General features: G+C 42.3%; 1 protein-coding gene across 5 annotated transcripts in view; it reads right to left on the minus strand.

Annotated features, from left to right (window-relative positions):
- The window catches only part of GSG1L (GSG1 like), a 79,897-nt gene that overhangs the window by 48,802 nt on the left and 12,369 nt on the right, over positions 1 to 18,726 (minus strand). The window contains exon 1 of one of the 5 annotated variants that reach the window (XM_021295749.2): positions 7,849 to 8,923. The exons of the other annotated variants lie outside the window; for them this stretch is intronic. Coding sequence (XP_021151424.2) covers positions 7,849 to 8,149 — 301 coding nt within the window. The 5' untranslated portion in view covers positions 8,150 to 8,923. Of the gene's footprint in view, positions 1 to 7,848; positions 8,924 to 18,726 lie in introns of those variants that run through there. 5 annotated transcript variants of the gene reach the window in all.

Below are 18,726 nucleotides of genomic sequence, written 5' to 3' on the forward strand. Positions count from 1 at the left end.
GTTAGAAGCAGCCTTATTCCCTGGTAAATCCCCATTTTGAGATCTGTCAGCAGGTCGGTTCTGTTAGTTCCGTATAAGGAAAGTTTTAAAATCAGGATTGAGTCTGGTGTAATTTAAAAACCATGGGGATATGATGATGATTGATATTCCATCCCATATTTATTTCTGTAGCCCTGAATGCATCTGTTCATATTTTGCACTAACTGGCAGCAGGGTAAGTACCTCAGTTCTCTTTGAAATATTGGACCTATGTGTTAGTCTTCCAGCACTCTGACGTTTATTCCATTTACAAGAACCTATCAGATACCTCCTTTAAGTCTACTGTGTTAAATGGTTGAGGCTAGACACATCCAAAGAGAAAACGAAACAGTTTTTGCTCATGAGATAGAGAGTAACTTATCAAATAAGGAGCAGTCCACTTGCTAGTCCCTTGCTTTACTCTGTTATGAGTCTCAGCCTGCAGGGATTGTATTTCCACATTTTGTGTATGACAGATGTTCACACAGCTGGTCTTTCTAGCAGGTTCAGAAGGACCTAAACCCCAAAATTTCCAGTGCACTGCAGACACAAAATATCCCCACCACCCTATAAAACACTGAAAGTCTGTAATAAAGCAATCACCACCACAGAAACCACAGCTGTAATGTACCACAGGAAGAGAGCAAAAGACATTGTGAGGAACACAAACAGATCTGAAGACTGTTATCATATAACTTTAATTCCTATGACCAGGTCTATCTTATCCTATAAGCAAAACCCCGAAGATTTGTTAGGAGGAGTTCACAAATGCTTTTCTGAAATGGACCCTTCCCTCTGTTGTAAAAGAAGGCAAAAAATTGTTACTATCCCTGTTATCTAGCCTGAGGGAGATTTCTCTTCTGATCCCAAATTAGATCATCAGTTTAATGTTCAGTGCATGAGCAGACATACCAATTAGATACTGAGAAGCCGTAATAATGTCAACTGCAGCAAAGCAACCTCCTCACATGCTGTCTTCACCTGTAGCCAATTTCTGATGTTTTAGGGAAGGCATAAAACCCTCCAGAAAACGTGATATGCATCAAGTCAGCAACTGTTTTTCTCTTGGCTCCCACTGGTCGCCAGTGACAACTCTGAAGCATGGATGTCGTATAAAAGGACATAGACTTGCTGTGAGCAAGGCAGCCATCCCGTGATGGCTCCTTTCAGACCTCCTTAAGGTACCAACAAATCATCTGTGCAGGACTCACTCCAAGCTTCCTCAGGCCTGAAACATTCCTCTTCCCTCGTACAGTTCTTTTGGTGAAATTTAGAAGCAACCATTTCAGCCCATGGATTTCCTTTGCTCACAATGCCCTCTGTGGAGGTGAAGTCCAGAGATAGGTTTTCTGGGAACCCCTCCTTGGATTTTCACTTTTTTTCTCAATGAGAAATTACTGAAGTCATATTCTTTTCTTGATACTTATCCATATATACATATATATATTTATCTATCTGTCTATCTATCTATCTATAAAGGCACCATCACATCCCCTTTAGATCTTCAATTGCTATACTAAAGAGGACCGGTTTTCCTTTCCTTTTCTTGAAAGAGCTTATCTTTTCCTTAAGTGCTCTGGAAATTCTGCTCTGCATCTATTTTGCCTCCTCTTTTTTCTTACCATAACTGTGTATGATGGCATTAACATAAGGCACTGGTGTTACCTGTGCCTTTCACAGTGGTGCTGATTCTTTCATAGAATGACAGCACCTTGCAGCTCACAGTCACCCCACAGTCAAACACTGTCCCACAACTTGTTTCTTATCTTTTACTCACAATTGATAACTACCTGTGACCTCACAGAACCTTCTGCCTTAGTGCTTTATGCTTTACATTTTTTGTTTGTTTTAATTATTTTAATGCTTTTCTTACAACTCTTTCAGACCAGCTCACATTTTCAGTTCTGCTGAAAAATATCTCCTCAGCAATTCCAATATTCCCAGACTTTGTGTCACAGCATAGGTAAGGACAGCATTTAAAGTAGGATTACTCTCTTCAGATTAAGACTTCTGTATTAGAAATGGCAACTTCATAGACAGACCCCTTGTTGGCCAATGAGAAAAACATTATCCTGGGACTCAATTCATCCCGTATGAGGAGGAATTTAATCTTCCTAAGAAGTACTCACTACTGACTACTGACTGCAATGATAATGTTCATCAGTTTAGGCACAGATAACTACATTTGCTGATGTCCACAATTTTGCTGCGGGATTCACCTTGCCTTTTTTTTTTAATGAATTAGGTGACATGAATTGTGTGCCTAGTTCTTTTCCTAAGTTGCTAATCTCAGCAATAACAGAATCAGTCCCAAAACCAAATTTGACAACAACTAGAAATATCGAATTTTCATTGTGGTAATTTACCTTTTTATATTACTTGCCACATCTTCTTTGTAAGACTGTTCTTCAATCAGTTTACAATCTTTCTATTCATCCCTATAATAATAAAGAATATAAAGTAGAATCTGCACCACAGACTCCAGCAAAAGGTCCACTGACTTCACTGTCATTGTCCAATGACAGATATTTAGGGAAGACCACGGGGGTGGCTGTAGGGTGATTGTGCCCATGTACCCCCTTGTGATACCAGCAACGTGTCAGTAGTTCGGGGACTTCTTGCTGCTCTCAAATCATCATGTCAGTAACACAAATGGATGTTTCTACCCTGGATCCAGGCAATCCCCAGTTTTGGCCTTTAAAACATTGCCTAACAGGGAACTCTGTAGGAAGGAGTATTTCTTTTTGTTTGTTATGCCTTGTTGTTCTTAAATGATGGAGGCAGTCAATGATATTTCTAGTCTGAGCTCTGTCATTCCCAACACCAATACCAGAGTTCTCTGTACAGCGTGTCTTCATTCCAGTCTGCAGAGGCTCAGGAGGTTCAGCATTCCCCAGCCTACATCCATCACTGTGCTGGTACCATTCTCTCCACTCTCTCGTTCTTCTGTAAAGAATTTTCACTGGGATATTCCATCAAATGCTTTCTTGTAAATCTGTAGAGACTGGGTCTAATGTCTTATCCTAGTTTAAGAAGTGATTCATCTTGTTAAAAGATTTACCTTTAACAAAACCCTACTTTTGATAAAACCCATTTGTTGCCATGTACTAAATGCTTTCCCTGAAAACTGTCCTAAGGTTGCTGGGTCAAGTGGTCTGTATCATTTTTTCCAGTCTTCTTTGAATACAGCAACGTGCAGATTCTTGCTACTAAACCTGCATTTTCATGTGCCAATTATTTCAGCATCTTCAGATGGAAATTATCCAGGCCCCCTGGGTTCAGTTCCTCTATTGCTGGAAATTTTATCTTTAATATAGAGCTCTTCCTCCTCAATTTCTTTTACCACTCTTTCCTTCCTAAACAATTTATAGCTACCAATTTTTATATTCCAGTCATGCGAATAAACCCACCAGGTTTCAGTCATGCCAATTATATTATATTTCTCATATTCCAGCAAGAATTCCCAATTCCTCTTGCTTTTAATTATATACTCACAAGGTGCTTCTCCCCAGTCCCTCTCTCTGGACAGCTGCCTACGGTGAATCACATATGCTTATTATCACATGGTGGTAGGGGAGAAGGGTGATGTGATACTGCTCTGGATCTGTGAAAGTGTATGGCAAGTTCATGTCTTTATGTGATACATTTACTCATTTCTGCAGGACACAGCTCCCTCAATCTCTGGCTCCTTCTCAAATGTGCATTTAATGTCCATATTTATGGCCTATTTTGATGTATTCTTACATATCATCTGAGTTCCACTCTACCATTTACTCCTCCAAGAGTGCTAAGGACTATGTGCTACAGAGCATACAAAATGCTACAAACCTCTTGCCCTCAAAATACAATTGCAAGAATACAAAACAAGCCTGTGCATACTCATTCCTGATCTCCCTGATTTCTATGGAGCGTGGTGAGCAACATTGAAAAGTTCATTGTTTATTTAATGGGACAGTACTCTTAAAATGCATCCAGGCACCTGCTTTTCCCTCTGAAAGTGGATGTTATTACTGATATTTTATTTTCATGAGCAACTAAACCAAGAACTGTGTTCATGTTTTTTTCTATTAAAATCAAAGCAAACATGTTATTGAGCAAAATCAGTGAAAATGCTATTGCTTCCCAGCTCTCAAACTCCTCTACCTGTTTGGATAAGGTAAGCTACCTTACCTACTTCATGAGCTAATTTTTTCATGGTATGTGTGTCCTTGAGTCGCAGAATTTACCAGCTAGTTTACCACTGCCGCTATCAGCACATCACTTCTCTGGTGTCTTGTGAGGTGACCAGTACTGACACAAACACAGACCTAGCCTGCAGGTGTGAAATAAGATATGCACTCACAGTCATATTCAAAAAGAAATTACATGATAGAGAGCTCAGCTTTGAGATGCCTGGGCGTAGCCAAGGAATTCACGGCCCAGGGGGAAGCACCAAGTGCCATGTACGGCATGTGAGTGCAGAATAGGGCTCAGGACCAGAGCCCACAGGGTGTGCCTCCTCTTCTAGAGATCAGGTGCATTGCTTTTACAGAAGATTCCTCCACCTGTGTGGGATCCAAAGCATTGAACTCACTCTATAAGGGACAGCTTTTTTAGTAGACTGGGATTCAGCTTACTTTTGAGCCAGAAATTGTACTAAATAGTTACAGGACTCACCCACCAATGAAATATATATGCTCATGTCCTTCTATTCCCAGAGGGGATTCACAATTGTATTTCTCGGGTGATAAATGCTTTTCAGATTCTTTAGCTCTCCTAGACATGCTGGATAAAAATAAACTTTAGATTCACAAATTATTTCAGAAATAATCAGAGCATTCAATCTCTGTTATAGATGTCAGTGAAAACTAGAAACCTGCAACAAGATAAAGGCCTGCTTCGCTCATGTCTGCACAGATAGTGTATGGTGTGCTTTTTGCACCTCTGCCTCTGGAATCTAAGCGGACATTTCAGATAAGCTGTGAGAATACTCTCAAAGATAGCTTTTGATTGCAGCCTAGGTGTCATTTTAAGGTGTGACTGAGTCCCAGCCCCCCCAGCCAACTGGAAGCCCTGCAATCCCATCCTTCCTTGCAGTATCAGGCTCCTGGGAACTCGCCCTGTTGTGTCTCCACTAGAGATCCGCTGTGTTTCAGCTGCATCGGTGCAGAGAGCAGAAAGTTTTGACAGTGCCATGGCTGTAGGGAGAGATACACCAAAGCTTGGTGCCTAGAAGAAGACCATGGCTCACCACCGTGAATGTCAGCAGTCTCTGGAGAGTTTTGACAGCATCACAACCACAGAGAGTGTTATTGACATTCATGTGTTCCTGGCAGCATTCAGGTCGCTGAGCTTCAGACACCGGCAGGGAGGAATGAGGGATGGGTCAGGAGCTGCAGGAATGGTACTGACCACAGGCTCTGGCCAGATGTTCTGCTGACAGAAGTGTGAGGCCATGGAGTGGCTACTGAAAGGGCTTTTCCTGCAGGAAGGCTGTGGCTGCAGCCATTTCAGGATGCTATTGGTAAAGCTTTAAGAAAGGTGCTGTTGAAAGTATGGTATGCGTTCGAATTAGAAGTTTGACTAATTTAATACAGTCTGTCTGTGCTTACTGGTATTTTCTGGATGTTCTTGCATCCTAGGGTGCTTATTAACAACATGGTGACTACATGGCTTGTGATACCCGCAGGGCTGTAGTCAGTAAGTGTGCTGTGGACAGTGTGATGAGCCTATGGGATGGATTACTCACAGATATATTGAGTGTTGTGGGTGTATGTACAAGCACGATCACAGTGCTGTTGGATCGGGGCTGGATGGTGCCTCACTGCCCTAGAGCTCAGATAAAGTGATCACCAGTTAGGCTGCAAAAGGCCATGGCAATGTACAGACAGTCTGGTGTTACAAACCCATAAGCCTAAATGAAGACCTTTCATAGTTATTTTATGTTGACACTCTCAGGGACAAATTTAGTTCCATGTCCATTATGCAGCTCCTGAAGCAGAAAACTATGGTAAATCCTGAACAAGACAGGTGTCTGTCTAAGCCAATATATCCCTGTACCTGCCTGTATTCTTTCTAAAGGTTGGTCACTCCTGGTCTAACTGAAGAGTACTTTCCACCAAGTTAGAGTTTTAAATAAGAGGAAACACGCATGTGGCTGCTGAGGTGGTGCTGGGAGGGAGAAACAACCCTCTCACTCCTGCTTTCACCATAACTTTATAAAGCTGAGTTCCAGCTATCTCCTGAAATCACCCACTACAGCACAGCTGTGTTTACCCAGTACAGAATAGATCACTTTCTCTTCTCCCACAGATAACTCAGTTTTCTGAGTGGGCTAGAGTCACACAGTTACAAGTTACCTCACACATAAATTTTGCCTTGGAAAGCTTTCAATATCTGCCAGAAATTTTAGCATGCTTGATAGTCTCAATCCGTGCTAAGATGCTGAGAAAGTCAGAGAGTCTTAAGCTGCTCACTCAGGCTGCTGTGGCCTAAGTTTATTTCCAAAACAGTAAGACAAATAATATTTTTTTCTGTACTTTTTCTAATGTCAGAGGGTTACTTTGATGAACCCATTTCAGCGTGGAGCTGTTTATTGACACTCCCAAGGCTGGAGTTCATGAGCTTTCATTTTTATACATTAAACTGTGTTTTAATGACCAACTGATTCTTGAAGCACTATCCTCAAAAATACCAGTGAATGTACACATCACCTTGGGATGAAATGGACTGTGAGATGCTCTCCAAGACTACCCCACTTTATAGTAAATTCTTACAGAGCATTTTTGCCAAGATCTCATAAACTTCCCATTATCAGGGAGGTTGTGTCCACAGTGACACAAGACATAGGATGATCCTCTCTCCCCACGGTAGTGAAGGGCCATCTACCCAGTCTACTACTTTGGCAATGGCAGGATAGGATGGAAACAGCGCAGCAAGGAGGAACCAGTATCCACGAGCCATCATCGCCTCATACTGTGCCACATTTGTAAACTTTATTTTCCAGCCACATAATCTAGGAAAAAAACCTCTTTCTAAAGCAGAGTTTGGATATCACCTCTACCAGACAGCTCTGGGAGCAGGGACTGTCAGTTTGCATCTTTTGAGACTTAAATCAGTCCCATGGCTCTCCCTTCCATCCACCCTCTGGTGTTTTATTTGCTGCTAAGTGCCAGGGTACAGTAGGGGAAATGAATGCACCGATAAGCTGGAGCGATGTCTTCTCGAGTGGTTCTCAGCAAGTCGATGGCTGAGCAGAGAACAGAAATGAGCTCTCTTGTGCCCAGTTGTGCCCTTTAACTGTCTTTTCTCTGCTTTACTTCAATAAACACACAATCCAGCCACCAGGAAGGGTTTGTGAGTGGTCATTTACTCGAGAGATGCCAGAAAAGAGGAAGTCTGGGCTACAGCCTGATAAAAACTGCGACCTTTGTGCTCCCCCTGTCATTCAGACCACTGCCCTAGGGGCTGTTCCGGGGGCAGTTACAATGAGATGTCAGCACCTCCTTAGCAACTACCAGCCGCTGTTTGTCGTGCGCTCCATGGAGCGGGTCCCCGAAGGGAAGCAGTGCCCAGCCTCTGGCTGCAGTGCCCGGGAGGGTGGCACATTCTGCTCATCAGAGGCTCAGCTGGCTGTAGAGCAGAGATCCTGCATCAGCCAGCAGGTAAACAAGCAAATTCTTGCTCTCACTGGAAACAGGTTGCTTTTCAATGAAGAACTGTTAAAATCCTGCCTCTCTCTGCAGGGCGAATCTGCTTTAAGATACAGCACAGAACAGCTTGCCTGTGTGTTTATCACACTGAGCCAAACACAAAGCAAGAGAAGCTGGAAGGAAGTTGTTTTATACTTACCAGCAGCATTGATATTTTCCTCACAGGAGTACCAGATCCCAGTGTGGAAATACCTGAAAAGGAAGCGGTCATCTCCTGTCTCCCAGCTGTAATGAACCACGTTCTGGTTTGTCTCATTTGCAGTCTCATTCCCACTGTAGTTGAGGCAGTTTGTCTTTTTCTCTTTCCCACAGCTGGGCTTGGGGACCCTCTGTGTGCCCTCACACCAATGGGTCGTGATAAAAGCTGTTGTAGAGAAGAGGAGAGCCATCAGATTCAGACTCACTGCTAGCAGGGCTCTGCATCTTCGATTTGTCTTCATGGTAAATCCGCCCTCCCTCCCCCTCCTGCTGAGAGAAGAAGTCAAAGGGGTTTGTTTTATTTGGGATGGGAGGGGGTTCAAAGCCTCTCACGATTCAGAATCCAGTTTTCCAGGCACCAAAACTCTCCGCTTCTTCCAATCTGTTGTTGTAGCAGTGAAGGAAACGCTGCAGCCAGACTCCCATTCTTCTCTTCACTTGAAATCCTGCCTTTGTACGTTAAAGGAGCAGCTGCAGGCGCGGGAGTGTGGCTGTCCTCTCGTAGTCGGTGTGCTCCGGCGCGCTGACGGGATCAGAGAGGGTCTGTCTCACAAAGAGCACCAGGAGCAAGTGAACATCTGCTCGGGTACCACACATGATCCCGAGGGGCTCCGCAGCCTCCTCCGCTGGGAGACACCTGCAGGCAGTGGGACTCTGTCCTCGGCTCCCGTAGGATGAGGCAGGAGGAACTCGGCGGGAGGCAGGGACAGCTGCTGCCTGCTGCCACCGTCCTCGGCGGACCGCGGGGACCACTGCAGCGCTCACGGCTGCGTTGGACTAGGGGGAGGCGTCACATCTTAGTCCCAAAAAGAATCGAGATTTGGAGCTGCGAAATACATTTTTCATGTACCAGAGTGTAGAGATTTGTCCAGGAGGAGGAGGAGGAGGGATGGAGTAGTTCTTCAGCTTTCCTGCTCTGAGCTAGTGAGTAGTAAATCAGGGGTTTGATTCTGCTATCAGCAGACCGGTGTAAATCTCTGTCTTCAGGGGCTTGCTCTGGCAGTCAGCAAATCCCCAGAGGAATTTAGATTTGAAAGTATATAATGAGTCAAACCCACATCTTTCACAACACCAAGTGGAGCTCCTTTCTCAGGCTTTTATTTCCAGACACAATGCACACAGATGTTCTGTTTGAAGTGGGTCTGTAGGACATTTTGTTGGTCCTGGTTTGTGTAGATGGAGAGAACTAATTAGAGCAAACCCTGTCTTTTACTTGCCAGATGGCAGTGCTGTGAGAGCCGGGAACACTGCATAATATCCCATTTCCAAAGAGAAGTGCATTGTCCTGTCTTGTTGACTGACTCGTAGAGTTTATGACCTCTTTCCACATTGCTCAGAGCTATCTGGTGAATACTGAGTGCTGTGAGTAGACCAGGGCATCTGATGGTGGTGGTGATACCATCTGTAAGACCTCATATCCAAGCACTGAGGTTGGCCACATTTGTCAAACAGAATTCTGTGTCCTTAGGTGAATGCAATTTTCTGTGGTGAAGAAGGTACATATGCCTCCTGGGCTTTGGACTGAGCGGTGTTTGTTTGGAGTCCCTGCAAGGGCCATGGGGATGCTATGGCCTCTCAGAGCAGTCTGGCAGCAGGTTTCCAGCAAGCTCTGGAAATAACCATGCAGCCACACTAACAGATAGGACAATCTCACAGCCTGTACTCTGTTAAGTCAGCCCATTCACTCAACATGCAAAGCTCATTCTATGCCTTACTGCCTGCAGATGTGAACTGTGGTGGCAGTTTCTCCAGCTCCTTGAAGAAAGTCAGGAAGGACCAGATGAAGCTTCTCCTTAGCAAGCCACCACATGAGACTTCAGGGACCTTCCTGCTTCCCTGATGCCCCCTCACAAGTAGCCACAGGTGTCTCAATTATGTCTCTTGTTGATGCCTGGTCTGCATGTCTGGTCCCAACAGTTCATGAGATTTTTCACTATACAGACTCACTTGGCTTTAGCTATTATGTTTCATAAATAAACCAGAAAGTTACTAGAAAATGCTGCTCTGTGAGAACAATAGTGATGGCAACTTTGCCAAGTCAGTGAAATAGCTTTGTACTGCAGATACTTCCCCACCTAAGGGGCCTTCATTATGCCCACTCCTGCCTGCACATGATGACTCCACCTCCTCTGTGCCAGGAGTCTCGTGTCCCTGTGCACAGCCCTCCTGGTCCTGCTGGAACTGCATGGCACCTCTTCTCTTCCAGTACTTTCAGCGTTACATCTTGAAGCCAAGCAATCAGCATGATTTGCTTTGTTTTTATTGTATGCAAGAAATACAGAAGATAGCTATTTAGAGGGCCACAGGACTGTTACTTCAATTATTTTTATGTTGCAGGATTTATGTTGCACTTAGTAAAGCATTTCTGTGTTCCGCTCAGGTTTATCTGCCTGCTTAGAGAAATAAACAATGCACTTTGAACTATGACAGAATGCCTCCACAAAAAAGCTAGGGCTTTTCTTCCGAATTATCTTTCAAGTGGCTGTCAGTGTCTGAATCATCACACTTTTCCAAGTGTGAATACAGGTGTTTACAGGCCTTTTCTCACAAATCTTCTCTATCTACTGCTCTGTGGCTTGTGTTTTCTGGTCCCGGCACCATCTGTTCTGCCTGTGCCCATCTCCCTGAGGGATGGGCATCCAAGAGTTTGGTTACCTGTGATAATTTTGTCCTAAATACTTCTGAGATTTCATTTATAGTCCTAATCCTAACAGATACATCTATTTCTGTTGCTTCTTATCTTTGTTCTTGCAGGTTTATATTTCTGATTTAGTTTGTTTTTTTTTTTTTTTGCTGGCAGGGCTGTAGAGAACAGAGGTGGTGGCAGTATATATACTTTTTTTTTAAAATAAAATAAAGCAGAAATTTAGTTTCTTTTGTGATACAGAGCATCTAGACTCTTAAGCATTTGGAAATACTCAGCACAAAGTATGCTTGAACTCAGTAATTTTTTTAACATGAGTTGTTTTCTTTTTCCTAAGAGAAGTCTTTTTTTTCCTAATTCTTAGACTCCTCTGGCTGTATATGTTGGGATTACTTGAAAAGAAGGAAACTAGTCTGTGCTATACTCCTGCTGTAATGCTCCAACGATTTCTCTTTACATAATCTCTGTTTATCAGATTTGTTGTGTACAAAAATGGAAAGATCATACATATGTTGCAGAAGGAAGGTCAGATGTCTGGATTAAGTTGTATTTATGTGGTATTATCTTTAATAGTAAAGCAGAAGGGTTTGGATGCTATAGAGACGTAGTTTTCATATTGCAGCTACAAGAACCTTTAAAATCTTTTTTGCAGCAATGGCTTTGCTCTGATGTTGTGAGAGAAACTACCTTCATGAGTTACAGCTAAACCCCTTTTCCTTTACTGTTTCTTATAGGATCAGTGTAAATTGTTATTACTCAGTATTTACTCAAGTGCAAAAAGTATTTGACCCAGAGGATTTAAAAATATGATAGCATTTTCAAAGGAACGCTCTCAATCAGGCTATGTTTTTTCCTGTGCAGGGAACAGAATCAATATTCCCTAAAACGAGAAGCAGCCCTAATTTTGAGTCCTGTGGTGACAATGGGGGCACGGTGGACTTAGTCTGGTTGTTTATTTGACGCCAGCAGTGTCAACTGCACAGGATTATATGCTGGTTTTAAATCAACATTTCAAAACCCCTATAACTTTTATTTGAATCCTCATTTCTTACAGATCTGTCCTTCTGGTCTTCTTCATGTGTTTATATCGTCTTTTTCAGCTGTCACTGGACTGGGCTTCCTGGCTCCTCCTGCCACCTTGGGTTGGACCCTTCCTGGCAGCTCATCTTTGCCTCAGCACCACAGAGCCACAGAATCCATTTGTTCAATTCATTTGTCTTGTGAATCTCCTTTTCTAGACAGAATTTTCCTCTTTTGACACAGAGACCTGCATAGTTAATCTTTTTCTTGTTCTCTTACCATGGCAGATATGAATTATTGGTGTGCCCCCAACATGCTTCCCCTGTCCCCGCTCTGTCCAGTGAAATGGCAATTTTTTCCTTACCTCAGTCATATGACAGGATTGATTTTTGCATTTGGAGGACACGGTTAGGATGGAAATGTTCTACACGCTTCCCCATGCACTACCATGTATGTTCATCAACTATGCATCATTTGTCTACTTTCCATTCCATACCTAGGCTACCTTACACTGGCCCAAAGTAGACTGTGCTCAGACTCCAAGCCCAAAGGCTGAGCTGTACAATCCTGTTGATTGATGCTGCTGAGAGACACTACTGATTTTTTTAGAGAATTAAGCTTTCAGCAAATGGACAGTCTCACTGGGCTATATTTGAAGGTAGGCTGAATATTAATACTGTGTGAAATCTTGGTCATCAGTTTAACTTTTGATTTGAAGTGTGTCTTCCATGCACTTTGCTTGTGGGCATTGAGTCGAGCACAAGAAGTTTGCTCAGGAAATCTTTCCTGTTCCTGATCTGACCAGGCAAAAAATGGTTTCTGACAGTACTGTAACAAAGAGCTTTAGCAGTCTTGACAGAAAGGAAAGAAATAAAATAAACTGTTGAATCTCCTTTCCTCATAAGTGTCACTGGTCAGTAGACAAGACTTTCCTAATTGCCCTCTCCAGAGTAGCTGGTTTGGATATTTGAATCAGTTGTCAGTGTTGCTCATCCTTTCTTGGCCATCAGGACTAGATCTATAGGCACTCTGTCTCCTGATAACAAACGGGTCTCTGCAGCTCTCTGGGTTGCAGTCTGTCCCAGAGTTAGATTAATCATTCAGCACTGCTCTCGGTGTAAAAACTAGATGGGCTAGCTAACTAGGGGTACTAACAAATTTGTACTTATCCAGTATCTGCTTGTAATTCTTCCAGCAGCTGGTGGAGATGAAGGAAGACGAAAAGAAGTGGCAGGCCTGAGTCAGGTTGTAAATCACATCTGGGAGAGCTGACTGGCTAAGTTGCCTGAAAATCCAAAAGGTCATGGCTGAGAAGTGGAGATATTCCCATGACCATCCCCAAAAGGCCATTTTCATGTGTCCACCTGTTCTGGGAGTGAATAAAATGTAATGGTATCCTACTTTGACCCTGAATTAGAAATTTTTCTGTCTTGGAGTTACAATAATTATTTCCTCACAATCAAGATGCGTACTGTTGGATTATAAAACTTAATAAATATTCATAACTTTTGTTAAGGCTAACTTTGCTCAGATACATTTAAGTTAATACAGGAAGTTACAAGCTCACTTAAGAAGTCTAGAAGCAGAATTCACCTTCTTTATTGCTATTATTAAAGAAACATTCTTGCACATCGAAGCCTTACTGGCATCTTGTGACCCTTTCAATACTCATGGACTCCTCACTTGGAAAAATAGTAGCCCTAAAACAAAGGTAGCCACAATAAACACAGCAACGCTGAGAAATGTCAAAGGGCCCATTACACAAATGTGCTCTTTTATAACCCAGACATATCATTTCCACATTCATATAAAGATATATATGTTTATATCCCACTGTGCCTTTGGAGGTGCCTAATCCACTAACTACACAAAAAGTTGTTTATATCACTTACACCTCTGGAAACATGGTTAGAATTACACTGATGCTGCAATAGTTGATCAAAATCTTTTGAAACCATACAGATCTCAGAAACATTGCATCCTAGCCCTTGTGGCAAAGAAAGCAAATTTGAGACAGATTTAATGAAAATTTGACTTCTTCCTCAGAATAGACTCAAACTCTGAAATAGCATCGTAACTCCTCTCAGGTATCACCTCACTGTACCTTTTTTATTTTTTAATATTTTTCCCTCTTATTGTTGGTATATTTTTAGAGACAGAAGCTGGAATGTTTAAATGACTGTAGTTTTCAGTTTCTGCCTGGCAAAGGAGTGAACTATGTATATTTGGTGTCATTTATGTGAAGAATAATGTTGCTAATTTGTATGTCCATTTATTTTATTCCCATAATTAGGATTCCTCCATATGCCCAGGCATTTTAAGTGGTATGATTTGGCAAAGAGATTTTAGTTCAAAAAGGGGTGGCCAGGCAGATTTGTTTGAGCAAGGTCTGCATCCTGGGGTTCATGTTTCTGTATATTCTCTGCAGAAATTATACTCTGGACAACATGCATTTGGGAAAGTAGATTTCATCAGAGCAAAGCAGGAGAGGCTACTTATGTACAGGGATGGCTCTTTGATAGTGCCAGTATGACTTGCAGAAATGAGCATCCGTTCTGTTGCTGAAGGCGAATTCCAAGCCAACGGCTCAAGAGCCCCCAGGCTGTGCTCATGATCCGAAGTCATGTTGCTGGCTCAGGGACAAATGGAAACAGGACAATGATCCTGAAGGTGAGTGCAAAGTTTGGCAACCACAGGAAGGGAGGACAGTCAGGTTGGCTCTAGAAGATGAAACTGGATTTTACAAAATACTGCATTCAATCTACATGGAGACAGAAGCTACAGAACACAGCAAATTCATACATACAGCAAGCAGATTTAAAACATTTTGGTGCCAAATCTCAGTTTGAGCAGAAGTCTTCTCCCTCCGGGAGGACAGTAGAAGACAAAGCAGCAAGAGTAAAAATCGATAGTAAAAGCAAAGCAGAGAGGAAAAATATCTCTTTGTGGCAAAGCTAGATAATTGCATAACTGTTCCAAGTGGAAGAGAAAAGGTCAACAGGCAGATGACAGGCTGAGGCACAGAAAGCCTGTGCCTAGCAGGGGACAATATTTCACAGTGCATTGGAAGAAAAATGAATGCTTATGTAGAAATGACTAAGAAAATGCCAAACTAGATGGACAATAAGTGAAGCTGAGAAGGCCTGGGTAAGACCATCCCATAATGACACACAGTCATGGTGAGAGCCATACTCTAAACTGCAGGACATTTGAGGTAGCACCAAACTCAGCAGAGTGATGGGAACGATGACAAAATTAACAATGAAGTTGTACCAGATGGCAGAAGAGGGAGTCAAGGCCAGGACTTGGCAAGCAGAGGAGAAGCATCAGCCATCAGCCTGTCTGGATAGCAGTGGGAGGGATGAGATGTATGAGCAACCTGGAGGACGAGCAGGACACTACTTAACAGAAGGAAAGCACAGCAGGTAACAGATAGGAGTTATATACATATATGGTGATTATATCTAAAACGTGGGTGGTAAATTAGAAGACCACAATATTTTAAAAAGTATAGAGCTGCATCTGGTTTGTATCAAAGACTGCTTTCACAGAACTGTGTGAACTCCCTGGCCTTAGCAGGGAGGCAAAATGAAAGAGCAATTGTTCAAAGGAAAAATGCAGTAAATCTGGGAACTTAAATGGTAATGAAGTTTGCAGGAAGGAAAAAGTTCAGCAGTAGCACAGGGACTGCCTGCTCAGCTCAGGGGCCTAGAGTTGTATTTCCAGGCTCACAGCTGATCATGAATATTTCCTTTTTCCAACACCTTCCTTGACTGAGATTTGGATGAGGAAATGTCCTTCTATTCTCAGTTTCCTGCAGGGTCTCAGGCAGGGAACAGTTCACCTCTCCACTTGGCCTCTAAAGCTGTGTGCATCTTTGAAGGGGTCCCCATTTTCTCCACCACACGCTCTGTTGGTAGACTCCAAACCATTCAGTTTTCACAGTCATCTATTATTCTGCATATGTTAATATGACGCCCATAACACAGAATGGACTGCATAATTTGATATAAATACAGAGCATTCAGTTATAATATTTCTGCCAGATGTGAATTGTAGAATATCTGTGGTTGGAAGGCCTGTCTGGAGATGTTTTGCTACAACCCTCAACTCCAAGCAAACTTCCAACCTACATCAAAACTATAGTGGGGTCCTTGACAAGTTCCATATTATGCCCAGTATAATGCAAGAATGCTTACGTCCAGACTTAGGGAGACATTTTTTCACCATGAAGACAGCCAAGAAGGTGAACAGGCTGCCATGAGAGTTGTGTGGTTTCCAGTTTTGGAGATTTTCAAGCCTGGACTGGACAAAGCCCAGAGCAGCTTGGTCTGACATGAGAGCTGGTCCTGCTCTGAGCAAGAGGGTGGACTGGAGACCTCCTGAGGTCTCTTCCAGCCTGGATTAGCCTGAGATCATACAAGGAGCTATTACATCACAGCTAGATTCAAATCTCCTACCCACACACATGAACTCCAGCCTGAATATTGAAGTAATTTGTCCATTTTGTTCCTAATGAACAAACATTCCAAGCACATCTGCTTGCAAAAGGTAATCCAATGCTTTCAGGCATGAAGATTCAGCATTACCTTCACAGTAAGCAAAGTTGTTACAAATTTAGTGTGTTTTTCTGCTATTGATCTAACTTCTCTGAGAACAACTTTGATACGGGATCATTTGTTGACCTTGTAGACTCCCTGGCAAGCATCCCATTTCTAAGATCTATTATTATTCTAGATGTTCATAGGAAGCTGTATCTCAAATTCTTTTTGTCCTGATTTATAGTGTGTTTACATTTAATCAGACAGAAATTGTGATCGCTCCTTTTTTTCTCATTTGGACACAACTTCAGGTTTTTGAAGGATGCCTTATTGCTTGTACTATCATCCCTCACCTTACTATTTCACCATGCCAACATTTCTTGGTGCTTCCTAAAGTCTTTTTGGTAGGTGGAATGCATTTACTTTAAGCCTCTGCTGTGTCTTTAAATAGGGTTCATGTTCGTGATTCAGACGTCTGATTAAAAAGAAATAAAGTAAAATGTGGAAATAAAATAAAAACATTCAAATACTGTCAGTGTCCCAAGGGAAAATGAAGACATAGGTCCTTCAGCTGGCTTGTAGAGGAGGTTGATGAGCCCCATGGAATCAGTGGCTGGAGGGGCTGTGTCCAAGACCAGCTCTGATGTGGTGCACTCATGTGCTTGGGCTGGCACAGCAGACCTGATGTGGGCAAAGTCAACCCTTAACATCATTAAACACAGCCGCACCTGGAAAGTTCAGGTTGCCAGTTTCCTCTTTTCTCCACTTCATTCCAGCACTGAAGGTCTGCAGAGCAAGCGCAAGCTCCTGCCAAGCTCAGGGGGAACAGGATACCCACCTGCGTCATGAGGGACTGTCCTGGGCTGCTAACAAAGGTCTGAGTTTGATCCCCAGGCATTAAGCTCCTCAGAAGTAGCCACTTCTGTAGCAATAGCTAAATTACAACCCATATGTTGAATGAAACCAAATTAGGGCTCCATGTGCAATATTTATCTGGGCAATTTCACTTAACCTTGCCATCTTCTAATTCCTTTTATACCTTGATTTAGTAACTTCTGAAATTTTTTATGGTTCTGTTTATTGAGAAGGCCACAAGAGACCTCAGCTGAGTAATATTCTGTTTCTGCACTTTTCTGCTTTAATAGCAACAGAATTGTCTGTACATAAACTCTTTAAACAATAAACATCTTTATCTGAAGCGGTTTAGACGTTTATTATCTTTGTAGCACTTCATTTGCAGGACACAGTACCACCTTCACAAGAAATTCAATCGATTTGTAGTCAAAGTAGTGATTTTGGTTACTTTTTTACTTTGTAAGAAAAAAGGTAACTTTTAAAGAGACAAAGCATACTGTAGTAATGCAGAAAATAGTTAGAATAGTAATTTACCAAATTAAAGATCTGTTTGATTGGACAGTGAAATGCTGGATTGCATATTAGTATCTGCCCTTAAAAATTGCCAACAGTAATATTCTTCTGAGGAAATACAATTTGCAGGAAAAATGAGTCTAAATTCCAGCCAGTTAGTGTCATGCAACAGATAACTGAATTCCTTGCTTTCTTGTCAACTCAATAATATCATGCAATGTTTTTAAATGTTCATGCAATCAACAGTCTTTATGCGGGTATGCATTTAATAGACTGAATTATTTTTTCTTTGAAAACCAGTCTTATCACGATTTTTTCTGTTCTTCTGTTTTTACAAAGTCTTCAGGAAAAAACCTGGGTTTTTGGAATTACAGGTTACATGCAGCATAGAAACAAAATTCACTAAAAAGATGATGCAGGTTTGTGCTTTATTTTCAGGCAAAATTTTTTTGAGGAAAGTAAAAAGGAAGTATATTTTGAAAGAAATGGAGCCACTTAATACCACATCAATGGAAAGAAACAGAGCAGAGTTCACGAGTACACATCACTCTTTGCTGCGGTTTCTTGTCTGGTCCTTCTTTGAAATGTAGTATCATGGTCATGGGAGCAAAACGGGCTCTGAAAGGCAGCCCTTGTTGCCATGACTGCTAAGGCACGATTAACTATTGCAACACATAGAAATGAACTAAAGAGAGACTGACACCAGCTGCCTGCGCCAATGCCACCGTGCTGCTATGGGCACGGATGGCAAAGGAATTGCTCTTGTTCTAGATCATGATTTTCAGGCTTAACAAAAAGCAGCACATAATTCAAAGCGAGAAGCTTTCCAGGAACTTGTAATCAACATCTCAAATTTGGCTTCATGTCTCCACAGATACAAACTGAAATATTCTAATAGAAATTGACTGTGGTCTTGCTGAGATGGTAGCAGCATTTAAACAATTCCTTTCCAACTCCCTATTGTAAGAAGTTTTTTCAGGTGTTTCTTTTCTTTAACATTGCATGGGCAGTTTTGTACAGTTGTGTAACCACTTTATTGGCAATGAGGAAGGGCGTATCTGTTATTGCAAGTGGGAAAGAAACATATGCTTCATATGCAGCTGGAAAAAACTGATTTTTAAAGCCCTTCACATTTAAATTAATGAGCACCTTTCAGCACCCTCTCCTTCCTACCCCCTCCCCCTCAGCTTTCCTCTGCACCCCAAAACAGCTGCTGGTACTGCCATAATGCAGCAGTGTCAGGGAG

This window comes from Columba livia, chromosome 15 (assembly GCF_036013475.1).
Source record: "Columba livia isolate bColLiv1 breed racing homer chromosome 15, bColLiv1.pat.W.v2, whole genome shotgun sequence".
NCBI classification, from domain to species: Eukaryota; Metazoa; Chordata; class Aves; order Columbiformes; family Columbidae; genus Columba; species Columba livia.